This window comes from Anthonomus grandis, chromosome 3, assembly GCF_022605725.1.
Source record: "Anthonomus grandis grandis chromosome 3, icAntGran1.3, whole genome shotgun sequence".
Taxonomy (NCBI): Eukaryota; Metazoa; Arthropoda; class Insecta; order Coleoptera; family Curculionidae; genus Anthonomus; species Anthonomus grandis.
In genome coordinates, this window is record NC_065548.1 from 25,088,080 (window position 1) to 25,107,247 (window position 19,168).

Here is a 19,168-nt window from a genome sequence, read left to right on the forward strand (position 1 = left end):
TTGTGCCATTAAAACTGGAACTTGTTCGGATATTCTAAGCAAAAAAAATCCAGGAAAATGAAGTCATGCTCGATGGTTAACAATGGCTAATTACGTTTATATATATCAAATACTATTACGTTTATATATATCAACCAGTGAACCTTCTGACACCTTGGTCGTTTTATCAAGGTTTATTATGAAGGTTTATGCACAGTTAAGTCAAGAAATGCTAAAGGTCAAGAAAATCTAAGAGTTTTTAAAATACCTGCTCTCAACTGGAATGCCAGAGACTACACCGATCTTATAGACTGGAACAGATGCGTTGTGACCGAACCTCCTTTATTAATGGACATTTGAAATGAGGATTTGACGGAAGCAATACAGCAAAAATCGGTCATTATGTTAAATAAATTTCCATGTCACACTCAAGCTGTGGAGAGATGTGTTAAACTTATCACTGAAGCATCAGGGAAAGTTTGTGGCCATGACAAAAGAGATGGCTACATTCGAGTAAAATTTGAAGGTAGAAGTGATCTTCCATCATATGAAAATAAGGAAGAGTATTGCAAATAAAAGAAAAGTAAAGTTAACTAAGTAAATTGCGTCTTTTTTAGATTATTAAAGAACCAAAGGGCACGATGGTGTGGAGGAGGGGGGATGAGGGTAGAACTCGATTAAGAATAAAAGACTTCGATAGATCTTTTAAACAAGCTATTACTCGATACCCCTTGCCATTTAAATTTTTTGACCCTGGGGAGCAGAGGGTGAATTTTTGACAAACCTTTTGACGTGTTTCGGCGTTTTTTTTTTTAAACAGTGGTTTTCGATAAATCCGTGGTGGGAAGTTTTCAAATGAACACCCTGTATATCATAGCATTTCAGAAAAAAAGTACCTTTTTATTTTAAAAACTTTTCATTAATCAAAAAAACTTTGATTAATTTTAGATCAAGATCTGAAATCCGTTTTACATACATATTAATAAGTGTCTCCAAAAGGTTTCATTAAACTAAACATAATTCTTCAAAACATATCCTTTTTTTCTAAATATTTAAAAATGATCCTTTGTGATTCACTTGTGCTCTCGCACATTTTTTTGATACGTTGATTGACAGCATAGCTCTTGTCTTCGTTTTATTCACGAAACACGAATATTTTAACTAATAAGTTATAAGCTAATTGAGACGAAATGGATAAATATGAGAGATCGAAGGCATCCATCACCTTGTTCTATAAAATAATACAGCAAAAATCGCCTCCCTATTCTCCCTATTTGTAGAACAGAGTAAATTTTGGAACGGATATCCACAATATTAATGTAAGGCACAAGAATAAAATGACGACTCTTCACCAACACACACTTTCTTCAACAAATGTTTCTCACGTAACATTACCTTACTAATTAACAATGCATCAAAAAGTTTGTTTATTTTTATAGTTTCAAAAAATTTATATTTTCAATTAGCATAACTAAAACTTGACAAAAACTTGACACTATATATATATATATATATATATATATATATATATATATATAGTGTCAAGTAAAAAAAAGTATAGTGTCAAATATATACATATATATATATATATATATTTATATTCTTCCATTTATTTAAACAACTTTTATTTTAGAATAAGTATCTTATGTTTACACGTTCCGTTTTAGTTTAAGTATCTCTATTTATAATAATAAAATTAAACTATTTTAATTTTTGTGTTTATGTAGAATTGTGATTCTGTTTACCATTTTATGTATCTTTCGTTACATAAAATGGTAATTTATTTGCATCATTCTATTTTTTTAATGATAATTGATATTGCGGTTTTTTGTAACACTGATGTCAAATAATTTATTCATTTGTTCAGGAAATGTGTATATTATTAAACTTACGTCTAATCGAAATGATTATTATTTTTAGTAAATTTTTTATAATTTTGTGTATTGCATTAGTTATCTTCGAATTATTTTTTTATTTTTCTTAATCTTTTTTTTTTGTTTCTAATTTTTATGATTTTTTAAGGAATATAAAGAAAATCTCTTACGGTTTGGTGAATGGCTAACCTTCAATTTAGGATACCTTGCACACCTAAATTCCAACTTGGAACGAGAAGAATATGAATCATTTAGATCTCTTATGAAGTCAATTACATAATATAAAATAAAAAGCATAGAACTCAAATAACAAACCTAATGTACACAATAAACCCATATTAAAACATAATCCCATGAAAACGCATCAGCGATAAATTATTTTCAATAATATCAGATCAGGACCAAATAAGGTACCGGTAAAGGAAGTATCGGATGTGTTCGGACGCAAATCGTATTCGCACTTATTTTATTTCAAGCTGGACAGAACCTATTTGTTAAATGAATAAGATATATTGACTCGTCCTAAATAGCGGCACTAATAAATTTAGATAATTTATAGTACTTGTTGATATGTATTGGTACTAGTAGGATATTATTAATAGCATTATTAAAAAGCATGAAGGGTGGTCCAAATCGACTTATTTAAATTACTTTTTTAATCATTGGTAATGAACGTTCTTAAACCTTCACCAAATAGGCATCCAAAAACTTTCTCCAAATTACTTTATTTTTAGAATCAGGTATGAAATGGGTTTCATTCACAAATTTATTCCTAGATCCACTAATAAACCTCAAATTCTCAAAAATTATATTGGGTGTGTCTCATGACTAATAAAATATACATAACTGCCATTAATCTACCCAAAAATCAACATAGTGATTTCTGCCAAAGGCATTCTCGAAATAGCAAATTTATTCTCGAATCCCTGAGGCAGGCCCGGACTTAACGGTTTTATGACCAAAAGCTTTGGGCGACGTGTGACCTAAACATACATTTACTTTTTATTTTGGTAAATCATGCCGTCAGTAAACAGGTCTAAGAGAAATTGATATTTTATTCAAAGGTAATTGATATGGTTTTAAATTGAATTTTGTAGCAATTTAATTTTAAAAATTATCGTTTCCATTTGTTTAATTACTAAAAAACATAAATTAATTTTAATTTATGTATAGAGGTCATGTCTGATAAATCCTTATTAAAGTCAAAAAAGGAATACATGGATACATCTTATAGCTGCTTCAGATTGGAAAATCTGGATAATGAGACTGTTTTGGCAACCAAGCTTCTGAAATATGGAACTCTTGGATATTACGTTGGCTACCTTCAGGGATTATTCTTCCATTTTTATTAAAGAAATACATGCGAAAAAGCAGCAGGCATGCTTTCATACTAACGATATGTATTGCCTAACTTAAATCAAATCAGGACCTAAATTTCAGACTCTCACTTCATTGGGAGAGTAAGTTTTTAATTAGTCTTAATGTTAAGGGTATGGAAAAGTTACCAAGGCTTACAAAATGGTTTTATTTGTACAAGGAATCTTATTTCCATGATTTAAAAGATGGTTGTATTATATTCCCACTATGATAGTACATTCTTCAGTTTGAAAAGCAAATCTGGGTCAGTGGCATCTTTACAGCAAACCACTGGCTGATAAAGAAAAAAATGGGAATAAAAGTAAGCTTACGTTATCAGAGTCAAATAAAAAAGTTATTTAAATAGGAACATTACACTAAAATTGAAAATCTGTATAATAAGTATACCTCGACAACCAATTAACAGATAAAAAATGGCCACCTCTAGGGAAATGATGTCTATAATATGGACATAAGTGGAGAATCATCAAGGGCCCTCATGCAAAGGAAAGTTCCTCAAGGAAAGTTCAGGCCCCCAGTTTATTAGTTCATTTAGTTATTATTAGCTTTAGCGTAGAGGATGTAAAGCTATCAAAGCTGGTGCATTTTGTTCCTAGAACTAAAACCCCTTTTCCCCGAAAAGCAAAATATTTTGTTTCAAGCATCGTAAAAACCATACTGCTTAGTTAAAAGAGCAAACTCATATAAGGGGAATCCTTACGACAAGCCACTAACCGATAATGAAGAAACCTTGGATAATATCTAGGTTAACTCCAAAGATTTAACCAACACATTGATAGGTTGCATTGTTATTTATGCAAGTGTTATTTATCTACATTTAAGAAGCATAACTAGCGATAGCCGAACTGATGGCATAACTATCAAGGAAATCAAGTTACTGACTTTTTTGAGCTAGGAAAACTGTGTAAAAACTGCAACTTTTTAAGCCAAGTCTTCTTATAATGAATTCATTTCTTTTTACTTAATAAGGAGATTCTCATTTAAATTAATATAATACGTGAAAAATAAACGATTAATTTTTTGCATGAAAATGAGTTAAAGAACGTAAATTATAATACTTTGCATGCTATATCTCGTCGGGTTATGCATGACCGTTATTCCTATATTTGATTCTAAAACTAAATTAAACAAATTTCTGAAATCATAAATTAATATTAAATTAAATGCTATAATTTTTTATATTAAACTAATGGTTGCTTAATGATTGCCACATAAAGTTCTTGGAATTCAAAGCATAATTAATACATAAATAAATTAATGTGTTGACGAGCTTTGGCGATTTGTGTTAGCATTTTCTCATAAATTACTTAAAAAATTACTTTAAATAATAGGAGAAAGTACTAATAGTAAAAAGTAACACTACATATTGACCTAACGGCTAAATATATAATTGTTGGCAGTTCTAAAGGAATCAAAAGTAGGTTTAGTACTTACTAAAATAAAAAAAAATCTTTACAACAAGTTTTATTATTATTTGTAAACTGTTTTTAAGTGTTTAAGAACATTTAAAATGAATGTGATAGATTTTAACCTTTGATAATAAGAGAAAGTTTTTACTACATATAAGATTAAACATTTTTTTTAAATTATTTAATCTTCAAATTTAAATAAAAACTGTATAAACCTAGGTATTTTAAAATCTTAATAATAAAAGTAAAAAACATAATAAGGGTACCCAATGACCTTAATTTCAAGAAAAGTTGTAGTAAGCTACTTTGAGTTATTTATTGGAGAAATACGGAAATAAGAGTACTGTTTGGGTTGGCACCTTAAAAGAAAAAACACAAAGGAGCTCTATCGGGTAAGTAAGGTAGACACAACCAAGCATAATTTAAGATTGTTCAACAATTTAAAAAAAAAGTTTAGTCTAGATAAATCTAATAAAACTATTATTGCTGCTTTAGTATTTAAACAACAGTTACAGAAATAAACAAAAACATAACATTTATTACTTTTTTCGTGTTTTGAAAAAAAAATTTCGTAAATGTCCTTTCGGATAGCAATATTTTTGTAATAAAATACCATGATTTTTTTTTAATAAACTCAATGTTTAGACTGCTTCCACTTTTAAAAGATTAAGTAAAAAATACAACTCGTATAAGGTACACAACGCCTTCGGAAATTATTTCCAATTTATTAAGGTCGGCTAAGTTAATTAAATTCCTTGCCTCATAGACTTGTTGCAGATTAATCTTAATCTTCTGATTAGAAGTGACATCTTTACCAGGCCTACAACGACAGTAAATCTTTTTTGGTTTCAGTAATTTATGGATTTTAAATTGCCTCCTATCTCCCGGCTTGTGTTAAGCCATTTTGTCATTAAACAGCCATTTTGCGCACTTTAATATGCTTAATTGAATACCTGGTGGCTGATCAAAACAGTATTATAAATCAATCACTTTTAACCTGTTAATGCCGCTTAAGAAAGGATATTTAATTAAAGAGTGTTTTAGTTACTTACCGCTATACATAATAGGCCGATTATCAAAAATTTGTGTAATCGCATCGTCCTTTAATTTTACCAGCTCCTGCAATAAAAAAGTAATAATAAGAAATTTAAAATAGGTAAAAGTCAGTTTAAACAAAACAATAATAGCCTATAGCAATCAGAAGCAGTAACGTTAAACATCTGTTAAAAAAATCCTAAAAACCTACTTCTTTCAGATAATTTGTTTTAGTCAATTTGCTTTTGCTTCCTATAAATTACTTACTATTTGTTTTGTATAAGCTAAATTATGGCTATTGTTGTTTTGTTAATTACAGTAATGGGCTGTGGTGAATAATAATTTATTGAATCACTACAATTAGAAGATAATTGTAAAGGAAATATAATTTAAGTTTCTTTTTAAATCTGAAGATCTTTATCTATATTTAAAGCTGTATTCAGATTTAATAATCGAACCCTAATTAATTGAAACCATTAGGGCAAATAATTTCATCAAATATGAAAAAAGTGTAATAGGTATTTCAAGGATTTAAGCTCTTTTAGTTTTATTGAGGTGAAGCCTATAAGAATAAAATTTTAAATCAATTTTAATCATATCCATGTTAGTTTTGAATTTATAAATTTGAACATTTTAATCATAGATAAATTAACATATTTTATTGAAGGGTTGATTTATTTATTGGAGATATACAGCATGATTTGATTTTTATAATTTTAGCTGTTTATAACGCAAAAGATTTTTAAAAAATGTCTACATGTTCTCTTGAACTTTCTTGAAGGTGGGATTTCATAACAAAACAAATAAATTACTCGAAATTTAAGACTATTTGCAGAATTTTATCCTGAAACCAATTTCAGGCCATCAAATATAGTACTTACCTTGGCTCATTATCTTTATTAGAAAAAAATTATAGCGCTATTTAAGATTCTAAATAGTGGTATATTTTTTTTATTATTTTCTTTAAATCAGAAAACAGATTTTAGCTTTTAATCAATCAAAAATTTTTTGATGATTATCTCCTGAATAAAGAACTTACAAAAATACGTGTGGAGTGGTAAATAAAGTTTATTGGTAACAATCAAATTAATTCTTAATTCTTTCTAAGATATCCTGAAAAACTACTTTATTAGAAAAATAAAGAAAGGAATATAAAATTAATACTTTTAAATCATTTTTGAAGATGACAAGAAATAGTTTGTATATATTTACATTTATAAATTTAATGATTTTCTGGTAATAAAAAATTAATTTTTGAAGTAATATTTTAGAAATTTGATATCATTTATATTCAATTTTTATATATTTTTTTAAATTTTATTCCAGAAATTCAATGTCACTTTATATTTTTCCACAGACTAAACATCATTTCTTATATAATCAATAATTTTTTTTGTTATTCAAGGATAAGAGGAAATTATTCATTTTATTCTAAGAATTTGACGTAACTATTCAGCTCATTCATCTTTCAAGCAATACAATAGTTTTTTTAATTATTTCTGACGTATTTTTTTTCGTCTTCCAAAGATTGAGAGTAACTATTATGTTACTGTATTAGTAATTTGAAGTTTCTTTCCATAGCTGTAATTTTAAAGAACATAAATACAGCAAAGAAGTTTGCATAAAAATACTATAAATACACTCAGATTCTTATTTTATTTTATGATATAGGACTGCTTCGGACTAAGAATTACTTGAAAGGTTCAATTAATATAAATTTTATTTCTATTTCTATAAAACCTAATTAGGATTAGATTTTTAGATTTTATCCAGATATTCATTCTAAAAGTCATCAGCATTAGCTGACAACTGGTAATCAATCTGTTTAACTGGGTAATGTCATCAATTCATTCCAAAACAATTCTTTATTTAATTAATAAATATATAGGGTGTCTCTGTACAAAAATCCTAGGACATATTCCATAAGCCGATTTAAATTAACTTACCTTAGTCCAAAGTTGCTTCGTTTCTTAGTTATAAGAATTTGAATTTAAAAAATAAAAAACAATTTTATTTAATTTTTTTTACATTTTGCGACATTCCACTTTGAAAATTTGTACCTTTGGGTTTTGTTTGGTATTTGGTTGGGGTTTTTTGGTATGAGAAACTCAAAAATTAGTATTTTTTTACTAGGGTCGATAGAGGCTGCTCCATACTACTCTGTTGATGTTGTAAAATGGCCATAACTTTTTTACAAGTATGATTTTTTTTTTTTATAAAGGAAATAATTTCCCTAATGTTTTGAGTAAAAAAGGCACTTTTGTTAAAACTCACTAAAATTAACCGTTACTAAGATATTTATTGTTTCAGTCTTTGATGATAAATATTCGATAAATTTTCTGTTCTTTCAACGTTCTTTAAACCACAATCTTAAATAGTCCTACTTTTAAACCTAAACGTCTGTTGCTTAATGTAGGATCATGGATTCTTTCTAAAATTTGTTCCCCCATCTGAGGAGTCTTTATCATATGGTGCCATCCATAATTAACAGTTACAGGAGTAACACTACCGGTTTCGCGAAAGTGTCTCTCAATAACAGCAAATATTTGATGATTTGGGATACGCCGATTTCAAAATCTTTGCCCATATACCCTAACACTTTTCCGGCCATTTTCTTCACAATACCCAAAAACTAATAACATATCCGTAATTTCTACAAAACTATATCTTTTAGCCATTTTAACAAATAGAAATATAATCTTTACTGACAAGCTTAAAACAAAATATTTATTTTTTTTTATTTTCACTATCAAATTATCACTAAAACCCTTATCGTACCAAATTAAACAACGTTTTTTCTTCCAAACATACCTATGATAACAAAAATTGCTTAGAATAAAAATATTTGTTTATTATTACTTTTCTACACATACATACAAGACTTGAAAAAAATTATTTGGCACTAATTACTGACTGAATTTCTATACTTAAGCTAATAACTTGAAAAAATTTTTTTTTCAAACCCGGTGCGGCATTAAAGACTTAAACACACAATATCTTGGCAACGGTTAATATTGGCGAGTTCTAACAAAAATACCTTTTTTACTCAAAAACGTTATGGAAATTGTTTCCTTAAGTGGTATGTCTTAGAATGTTAAAAAAATTAAATAAAATCGATTTTTGTTTTTTAAATCTAACACCCTATAAATAAGAAACGAAGCAACTTTGGCCTGAGGTAAGTTGCTTTAAATCAGCTCATTTTGACTTCAGGAATATGTCCTAGGATTTTATACAGACCTTTTAGAGACACTCTGTATAGATATTGTGAACCTATCCTAGATAGAGTAAATCTCTATGGTAACTTTTAAAAATTTAATAACTTTTTGAAGTTAACTTAAGTCATAATAGTCGTAATTGAATTTCAAAGGGACTTTAAATAATTAATTTCTTTGGCACCAAAATTTAAAATGGTCTTCACATATAACTTTTTATTTCGAAAGCTTTTTTTCGTAAAGTATTTAAACACCTCGAAGATTTTCATAGGTTTAAAATTGGTATTTGTAAGTGTACCTTATATTAATTTTTTGAGTTTCTTTTTCTGTGTCTGTTTGTCTTTTTGTTCGGAACTATTTCGTTTTAATGAATGATGAAAGACCACTGTATCCGAAACATGTCGAGAATTTTAATAAACTGAATGTTTAATAAATAAGTGGAGGGAGACTGCAGGATTTTCATTTTACCTTAATCTACGACTCCACTGGAAGTATGGACTATTTCTTTTCAAATATAGTATTGTTGAGCAAAAATACTGTTAAAAGCTATAGTTTTCGTGCACCGATAATTTAGTGACATTATTGAAAAGCAACCTTAATTTTCGCTGAAATTCTAGCTGTTATAGAATTTTCTAGAATATTTTGAAATTCGGAATATGTAGAGTAAAATTTTATGGAAAAGAGAGAACTATTATTAACTAAGAAAAGCCTATAATAAATTGGAGGTGTCAGCAAATGTGAATTGGTTATCCTTAATAAATATAAAACTAAAAAATTCGAAAATTTTCTAAGTTAACAAAGGTTGAAGCCAATCAACAAACTTTACCTGGTTCAGATATGGCTATACAAGAAAAAATTTCTATATAAGCACTTACGATCCGTTTCCGTAAATCTACTAAAATATGACAAGTCAATGAATTATGTTATCAAAGATTACATACAGTAAATCTATAGTCTGTAGTCTTCCTTATATTCATGGTATTATAGTATAAAGAAGATAATATTATATAATAAAAGTTTAACTGATAAACATACAATTATAATTCTCCTAATTTGTCTCCAAGGTATACGCACCGTACGGTCGCTTTTTTATAAATCTAACGGTACCTCGAGTTAAGATCAGGTCTTATCAATGTCACTCTATGTAGTACTTTAAAGTATGTTGAACTACAACATCGACTGTAAAAATCCTGTTTTTCTATCAATCGATTCAGAGAAACGCCCGTGTTAAGTATGACCATGTCTCTGTTACACACTTTTATAGATCCGCAAACGATTGTTTTAGAAATCTAGACGAATTACATATCATTATCGCTTTATAATGCTTACAGGCAAGTTGATATGGGAACATTTTACACGTATTGTTTGTTAGCCTTTTTGTGAGTTATTTAAATATTTGATGTGAGAATATATCGAGAAATAGTAAAAAAAACTAAGAAATTACTAATTTAACGTTGTAGTATGTAATTTGCTTTTTTTGCATAAATTACCTATTTTTTATATATAAATTTTATTTTCTAGTACAGACAGATTTTTAAGTGTTTATTTTTTTGTACAGTTCTGCTGTTTATTTTTTTTTACTTTAATTTGGCTTTCTCTATTTAATTATTAGTTCAAAAATATTGTTTTATTTGAGTGAAAAGTTTATTCTTCTTAGTGGATGATGATTCTAATAGAAATACTGTGACAAGAAACATCTAAGTTTTTTCTTTTGCTGAACACGTGTTGTGCGATTATATTTTTCATCTTTTATACAGCCATGACAAGGACCTGTCTGTACTAAGTTACTTAGAGCTTGCTACTAATGATGTTCGAACAGCCCTTCCGCACTAAAAGTGATTTAACTAATGAACAAGCAATATAATATCGGTCAACATGGGTGGTCTTAAAGCCCAGAACCCGCAGTCTTAACCCTCGTAAAAATTAATATTGACCGAACAAACAATCGACAATTTAGCGTGACCATAAAAGTGAACCTCGCGAAAACTTCTCACGTATTTATGATTAATTAATATATGAATAAAGATGGCCCGAGATGCGACCAAACCCAACCTGCGAAAATGTGTCAGTGGGACACGATGACACTTGCGTAATTTTCTTTTAAGGCGTTTTTTTTTCTCTTTTTATTCGGATTTTGAGGACAATATATTTGACTAATGGACCGTGGTCGTAAATATGTTTATCACGCGTAAAGTTTTGTTTCTTTGTATCGTAATCCTTTTGTCGTTTACACGGAGAACAAATTAGTTTTTCGTTTTTACGTGATGATTATTACTTTTATGGTTTTATGAATGAAGCGGTTTTTATCAATCAATTCTTGTTGGAGCAACAATTGTAAGCAAATTAACCTGCTTGAAGACTCTCACAAAATAAAAACTTTCGTTTTTATAATGATTTCTCAAACAAATAAATAATAATAAACTGAAAATGTTATAAAAATAAATAAAAAAATCTAAATTTTGGCTGTGATTTTTGTATTTTATTCAGCTTCACCGTAATCGTTACTTAGACCTAAGCGTTATTAAGCTTTGTGGGACAAAACAATACTAAACAAATCGGATATCAGAAGAGTATACTCTTTAAGATATGATTTATTTGGTTATTATAATTTTATAAGAAGGAGTAGTAGTAATAGTTTTCCAAAATAAGTCAGAGACACACAATTAAAAATGAGTTTTATAAATAGAGACAATTCTTTATTGAACAAATGTTCATTTAGAGTATAGAGTGAAGTCAAAATTAGGGCTTTCGACCATTAATATATTGGTAGATGTTCATTATAAGTAGTACACGTACATTTTACATGTACATGCACGTACATACATGTACGTACATTATAAGTAGTACATGTACGTTTTGAATGTTTTATCAAAAACCAGTATCTCCATGTTTAATTACTAGATTTTTTAAAACACGGTCTTGCGTGTTCCTCATACTTTACGGATACATCTTATTGTATCCAATGTATTTATTTGCATTTAGGAAGACTTGTATTTTTTCGCTACTTGAGATAGCCTTCTTATTATTTTAAAGATTACGTACTTTGTGTTTTTTCCCTATTTAAAATCATATTGGGGTCTCTTTGAGTGAAATGGACGAATTCTTTATGGCTTCTTATTAGTTTTTGGCTTATGTGTCATTTTCCTATACCAGATGTGAGTTATCGAGTCAGTAGGTGCGAAGCACTCGAAAATGATGTAATGAAAAAAATTAGTCCGTCTCTTAAATTATATATAAGTGTTCTGTTTTGTTTTTTCTTATGTTCTAGAATTTCACCTACAGTGTGCGTTGCTTGGACATTTGATTTCAGTCATTAAGATGTATCTTTTGTCCACTGTTTATAGGTAAGGTAAAGTAAGAAGATATTGCGGATAATTGCCCTTCTTTTAATAAATGTTGTTAACATGATATTAAGACTTGATTCTCTGAAAATATCTAATAGAAGATTCTATTCAGCTCTATTTACTGAATAAAACCAATCTTATTATTCCTGGGCATATAGCCATTTATTTAGGTAGTCCATCTTTTATCAATATTCGGTTCGTATGTTAACTTTTCATCCTGGATGCCAGTTTTCCCAGTTGAATAGAATAGGCTTGCGATTAGAATAACATCATTTTGGAGGTGGAATATTATGGATGCACCTCAGGCATGTCAGTGTCATTTATTATTAGATGGAAGGCTTCTTCATTCATTTTTTATTCTATCATACCATGCGATGATGATGTTAAAAGACGGGAAGTTCAGAATAATGTTTAGAAAGGAAAGTCTCTGAGGTTTAGATAGCAGCTTGGTTTTTGCTCTGAAGTAATATGTTTGGGTAACCAAATTGTTAGTCCGTAATTTAGGTTTGGCAATATCAGTTAGTGGTCAACAGCAAAAACTCAATTGTTTCTTACTGCTCCTATTATAACGGTAATAGTTGCTTAATTTAGAGTTAAAGATGTCTAGTACATTTACCAATTTATTTATTAATTAATTTATTTATTTTATTTATTTACACCACATAAACAGATAACAAAATCCAATTATTTAGTGGGAAAAATGTCATAATTATAACTTAAAATTAACTATCCAAATACAAAACTAACGTACAATGAGTAAATATAAAAATTAAAGAACTTAAACTACAAAGTTGACATTTTTAATATGTCTTATGCTGCAGCTAAATATGACACACTGGCTCTGCACAGCATTATATATATTATTATATATTCCCAGCTCTGCGCAAAAGAGAAAATTTAGAAATATTAGTTCTGGCTCTTGTTGAGTAAAAGGTAGGAGGATATCTTGTTAAGACCATTGGAAGGTGAAAGTTTAACATTCCCAACAAGTCTGGTGAGTCGATCAAGTGGTTTACCAATTTATATAAAAACTGCAGATCAGCTGATTTACGTCGAACATTAAGCGGTCGTATGGAAAATCGGTCAAGTAAAGTTTGATGTGGAAAACCGATCTCTGGAAACACTTTGTCACATTTAAACCAGAGATATTTCAAAAATTTTCGTTGGACATTTTCGATATCTTGAATATGACATTGATAAGACCAAAGAGACCAAACTTGCGAAGCATATTCAAGAATGGTTCTAACGAGCGAAAAATATAATGATTTTCACATAAATATATTGTTAAAATGCTGTGTATTTCGAAAATCCCAAGATTTTATAGCTTCGGCTCACTATATCTGCAATATGTGGAACAAAAGATAGACTGGTATCGAATGTAATCCCCAAGTCCTTCAACACCTCTGATCTAGGAATAGATACATTGTCTATAGAGTATTCGTAGTGTATGGGATTTTTCTTCAAAGTATATAAGATCACAGTGCACTTGGCAACATTAAGAGGAAGATTGTTGTTTTTACACCAGGTGTTTATGAGGCTAAAATCATTTTGAAGTATAAGGCAATCAGATATATGGTTGATTTTAAAGTATATCTTATTATCATCAGCAAACAATAGACTTTCCACTTTAAGATGCTTGGACATATTATTAATAAATGAATCAAAAAATAGTGGCCTCAAAATTGAGCCCTGAGGTACACCAGATGTGGGAATTATTTTAACCGAGGTATGACCATAGCACTCAACATGCTGTATGCGTTTTGTTAAATAGGAAATAAAAAAATTATTTAACCGTGTGGAAAAGCCATAATATTGATCAAGATTATTTATGAGAACGCTATGGTCAAGTCGGTCAAAAGCCTTAGAAAAATCGGTGTATATCACGTCTACTTGAGAATTTGAGTTAATTGAGTCGGCAATAAATTCGGTTATAGTAACTAAATTCGTGATAGTTGATCTACCCTTCATGAATCTAGGTTGGCGAATATCAATTATATTTTTCATGCGTGGATAAAGTATAGAATGCAGAGTTCGTTCAAAACACTTTGAAAAACTATTGTTAATAGTTATAGGCCAATAGTTTTCAATTTTATTTTTATCATTCTTTTTATGTACAGTAATAATTTTTGAAGCTTTCCATAAATCTGGAAATGTTTCTGATTTTAAAGACAAATTAAAAAGGACTATTAGGGGCTTGGCATGTACGTGTGCACAATCAGAAATAAAAAATGATTTATGAGGAAAAGACCATTCCGTCGTCCATTAAAGCTCACGATGGCACCAGTCTTCTATGATTTTTAATCGTCTTGGCATCTCTGAAGAAATGCTACTAAAATGTATGGTTTGCTCTTTAGTAACTATGACTAGATCTTAAACATAAATCTCTATATAGATTAAATCTAAGTAAATTTGTTAACATGAGCATTTATTAAGTCTTAGCTATCTATGGATGTGGTGACTATTAGAAAAGAAAAATTATTGTGCAATAAAATAATTGGTTTCACCACCTGCTTTGCTTTTATTTTTTAATACGCATGCAACTTTTCATGCTGGATAATAGTTTTTCTAGTTGATTAGTGTTATATAGACATTATTTGTTTTTATTTATTTTTGAAAAGATATTACATTTTTACTTTTCAAAAAGTGGGTTTGCGATACTAATGTTTTATCTGGCATGACTTGAAGTGCTTCTAAACACCAAGTTTTTTGGTATGGGTAAGATATCCAGAATACTTGTCATTGGGGTATATATTATATATGGAATAGCTTAGCCCTTGCTCTGGAATGATCTGGTCTTAGCAACCAGTTGTTGATCTATAGTTTAATTTTTATTTGACCACTTGATTTTTCCCTCATCTTTTGCATTTCGTATTATTTTTACTCAAATATTGACTTACTATTAAATAATCAACATCATGCTTAATTTAGATTCATTTACTAAAGAGCTCTTCTAGGAGTTTATCTATGACCATTTTGTTGACAATGAAGATAAGATACATAAGACAGAACTTTCTTCTGTGGGCAGCCTTTTGCTAGAAACATCTTTCCGATAATGTATGCCTATTATCACAGCTCACAAAGTTTAAATCTTAGAACATTGAAAGACTAGAATTATTAAACAACTGTGTTTGAGTTCAACATGTGTTAAGGGACAAGGGAAGTGTTTTGTTTACAAAAATATTCACCAATTCTCGTTTGTCAAGTTTACACGCATTTTAAAAGTAAGAAATTTTCAGCTGTATATTAACACATATAATAATGTTAATTTAATTTATTAGTGTTAAATTCTGCATTGAAGATAAAAGGAGAAATAGTTATATTTTATTTTAAGCTTAAAAATAACACCTTCAAAGCAAAAATGACATTTTTATTCCTAAAACCGTTTCTATTAAGAAATTAAAACAGTGCAAAATGTCATCTTGTCAAAAGGCTTTGTGTTTACATTCGGCATTTATAAAGTTCTCTGTTTTTTTTAGTTTTTGGTTGAAAAAGGAAAAAGGTTTCAGTTGAGTGTTTTTGAGACCTGTTACGATGGTAAAAAATGTGTGCCGTTTCTACCGCACCATGGGAAAAAGTCCATTCAAGCCAATTTATTCCCAAGTAAATTTCAATACTGTCAAAACATCATATCAGGGAAGAATCGTAATATTCATAAAACTAGAATAGGAGATCATAGAAATAAACCTATATAAAATCTATAACACTGCACAACAAATCGAAGGTTATTTTATGTTGACTGAAATATTTTTATTGTTGTTTACTAATTCGAGGCATCTGATTTCGAATCTGTCGTCAGTTTTACTCTAACAGCTCGAGTTGTTTAGATATAGCTACGTTCTTCTCATTTATCTTTATTTTTGGTTTTTTATCTATTATAGTCGCGTTTTAGATAAATTATTGTAATTTTCATCATGACTTCGCTAAGAAGGGTCGCTAAGTCATGTCATTAACGATCCGAATTGTTTTTGTTATATTTGTAGTGAATATGTTTTTCAAAAATTTCGATTGAATATGTCAGACTTTGTGAAACGAGCGTATTTAGAGTGTTTTGGTTTTCCTTTGGAAACAAATAACAAGTGCTGGGTGCCCAATATTGTGTGCTAAATTTGTGTTGAAGAATTACGTTTATGGGCCACTAAGAAGAGACTCTCTTTTAAATTCCAATCCCCAATAATTTGGCGTGAACCTTTAAATCATCACGATGACTGCTATTTTTGCGTTGTTAATATAAAATGAATCAACAAGACGAACCGCTCCAAATGGATTTACCCCACATCAACATCAGCTGAGAGGCCTGTAAGGAGCTCAAAAGGTACATCTTTACCATTACCATTCGATCAAAGTGCACTTGATGATTTAATTAGAGACCTTGGACTATCCAAAACTTCGTCGGAATTATTGGCCTCCAGATTAAAAGAGAGAAATCTTTTAACTAAAGAAACTAAAGTTTCTTATTACCGCACTCGAGAAAAAGGCTTACTTCCCCTTTTCGCTGAGGAGGATAATTTTGTATTTTGTACTAATATTTCTGGTTTAATGACTGCCATGGGCTTGCAGAAATATGAACCAATCGATTGGCGTTTATTTATTGACTCGTCAAAACGGAGTTTGAAGTGTGTACTATTGCACAACGGAAAAAACTAGGCTCCATACCAATAGCACATTCAACTAAAGTTAAGGAAGAATACCCCACAATAGCACTGGTCATGAACAAAATCAAATATAACAATCATAAATGGGTGATTTGCGTTGATCTTAAGATGGTGAACTTCCTTTTAGGACAACAAGGAGGCCACACTAAATATCCTTGTTTTATGTGTTTATGGGATAGTAGAGCAAAATCAGAACATTGGTCAAAAAAAGAATGGCCCTCTAGGGAAGCACTACTTCTAGGTAGTCTTAATGTTATAAATGAACCTCTAGTGCCAGTAGTGCCTAGAGATCGTATCATATTGCCACCCCTGCACATTAAACTAGGTTTAATGAAGCAATATGTTAAGGCATTAAATAAAGATGTTGAATGTTTCAAATATATTTCAAGGAAATTTCCAAGGCTAAGTTCAGAAAAACTGAAGGCAGGTATATTTGATGGTCCACAAATTCGCAAGTTGGTAAACGATCCTAATTTCACCAGCTCAATGTCAGAAATTGAGAAGAATGCATGGGATTCCTTTGTTTGGGTTATCCAAAATTTCTTAGGTAATAGGAAGGGTGATGATTACATTGCGCACGTCGAAGAGATGTTGTCACACTTCCAGCGACTTGGATGTAACATCAGCATCAAAGTGCACTTCCTACACAGCCATTTACACCATTTTCCTGAAAATCTCGGTGACATGAGTGAAGAACAGGGTGAACGATTCCACCAAGATCTTCGAACCATGGAGGAACGATTTCAGGGTCGCTGGGATGCACATATGTTGGCCGATTTTTGCTGGAGTATTCAGAGTAGCAGTTCATTCAAAACTAGTAGAAAATCATATAAAAGAAAATTCCTGAGTGTATAGTTCTTGTAATTAAAAATGTTTGTACGTTGAGTGTATTTTTAATTCCCAAAAAATACTCCCTCCTTTTAACTCAAAAACTAGAGCTGACACATATAAACTGATGACATTATTTAATATCAGCATTAAAAATAAGCCTAGAATCATAAAAATATTCCATGCAACATACATGCTGTTGGGCGGTGTCATAATTATAAAATATTTATTTCCGTAAAAAAGCTTTTGATTAGATAGGTACCTTTACTCTAATAAACTGCGTTAAAAAAAGCATATAAAGAGCTCTAATATTGTTGATATTTAAAGCATCCTCTATTATTAATAAATATGTATCATGTTAGTATTTTTTGACGACATCCCTGCTGAAGATTCCCTATCGGTGGAACCAATAATACGATTAAGCGGCGTTGCGATGTTGTTGCCTTTTTCTCTAATATACGTTATCTACATTCATTTAACTTTGAATATTGACTTCTTTTTATATCTTAACAAAAATGCTTCATATTTTATTAAAGGGAATTAGTAGTATTATTCTGTGCCTGTTAAAATAAGTGACAAAGTTTTATAATAATATAAAATGTTTTTTTTGCCATTTCTATATAAGAATTTGGCATCAATGGATCAGAGAGGTTGGAAACAAATAAACTGCCCATCTCCACGGCAATGCCAATTCCTAGCCTTTTTATGTTATAAGGTTTAAGTCCTGCACCACATTCAAACAATAAATAAGTTCTTTGAAACATTTTGGAATGATGTTTATATGATCAACTGATTTGAACTCAATTTTAAGATTTAAGGTTAATCGCAGATGTAAAAGTATTTAAAGATAATGAGTGTACTAACTAAACGAAAGTGATAATTTATATATTATCGATATCGATTTCAATCATGCGAAGCAAACCCAGCAAACGTTACTATCGCAGCTTCTCTACGACATCTAATAAACCTATTAGTGAACTTGTTGACCTAGATGAAATTGATGTTAATATGATGATGATTATTAAAAGGATGATATAGAGTTTACCGTTATATTTCTTTAAATGTCTAGACCTTGACTATTGATTTTAGCCGACATTCCTCAACGGCAATATTTATAATTATTGTGTTTTATTACTACTTGTTTCCGCAAATTTATTTCTTCGGTTTATCAGTTTAGTTTAATTAAGTTTTAACGATTATCGCGGTTTAAGATGATTGAGCTATTTTATTTGTGGTTTTTGCGTTTAAACATATTTGCAAAGAAAGTGAATTTGTAATGCCTGATCTGGCAATTTTACACCTAATTAACAATAAAATTTATTTCAAACTGGGTTGCGTTTTTTTCAACAATGGCTATAGTTAGCCTGTAATGGGTTAAATTTGACTTATAGTCACGCAAAAGAAATTATATTTAGTGAAATGATTTGAGGTTGTTAACAATTATTTAGGATTTAATGC

The 19,168-nt window shown here is 29.7% G+C and overlaps 1 protein-coding gene across 3 annotated transcripts in view; it reads right to left on the bottom strand.

Moving 5' to 3' along the window:
- Positions 1 to 19,168, bottom strand: part of LOC126734182 (uncharacterized) — a 55,273-nt gene that overhangs the window by 6,936 nt on the left and 29,169 nt on the right. The window contains exons 1-2 of one of the 3 annotated variants that reach the window (XM_050437722.1): positions 9,994 to 10,012; positions 5,692 to 5,758 (exon numbers count right to left, since the gene is read on the bottom strand). In XM_050437722.1, the coding sequence (XP_050293679.1) occupies positions 5,692 to 5,736 (45 nt within the window). In that variant the 5' untranslated portion in view covers positions 5,737 to 5,758; positions 9,994 to 10,012. Of the gene's footprint in view, positions 1 to 5,691; positions 5,759 to 9,921; positions 9,941 to 9,993; positions 10,013 to 19,168 lie in introns of those variants that run through there. The other 2 variants (XM_050437723.1, XM_050437721.1) reach the window with 2 other exon arrangements.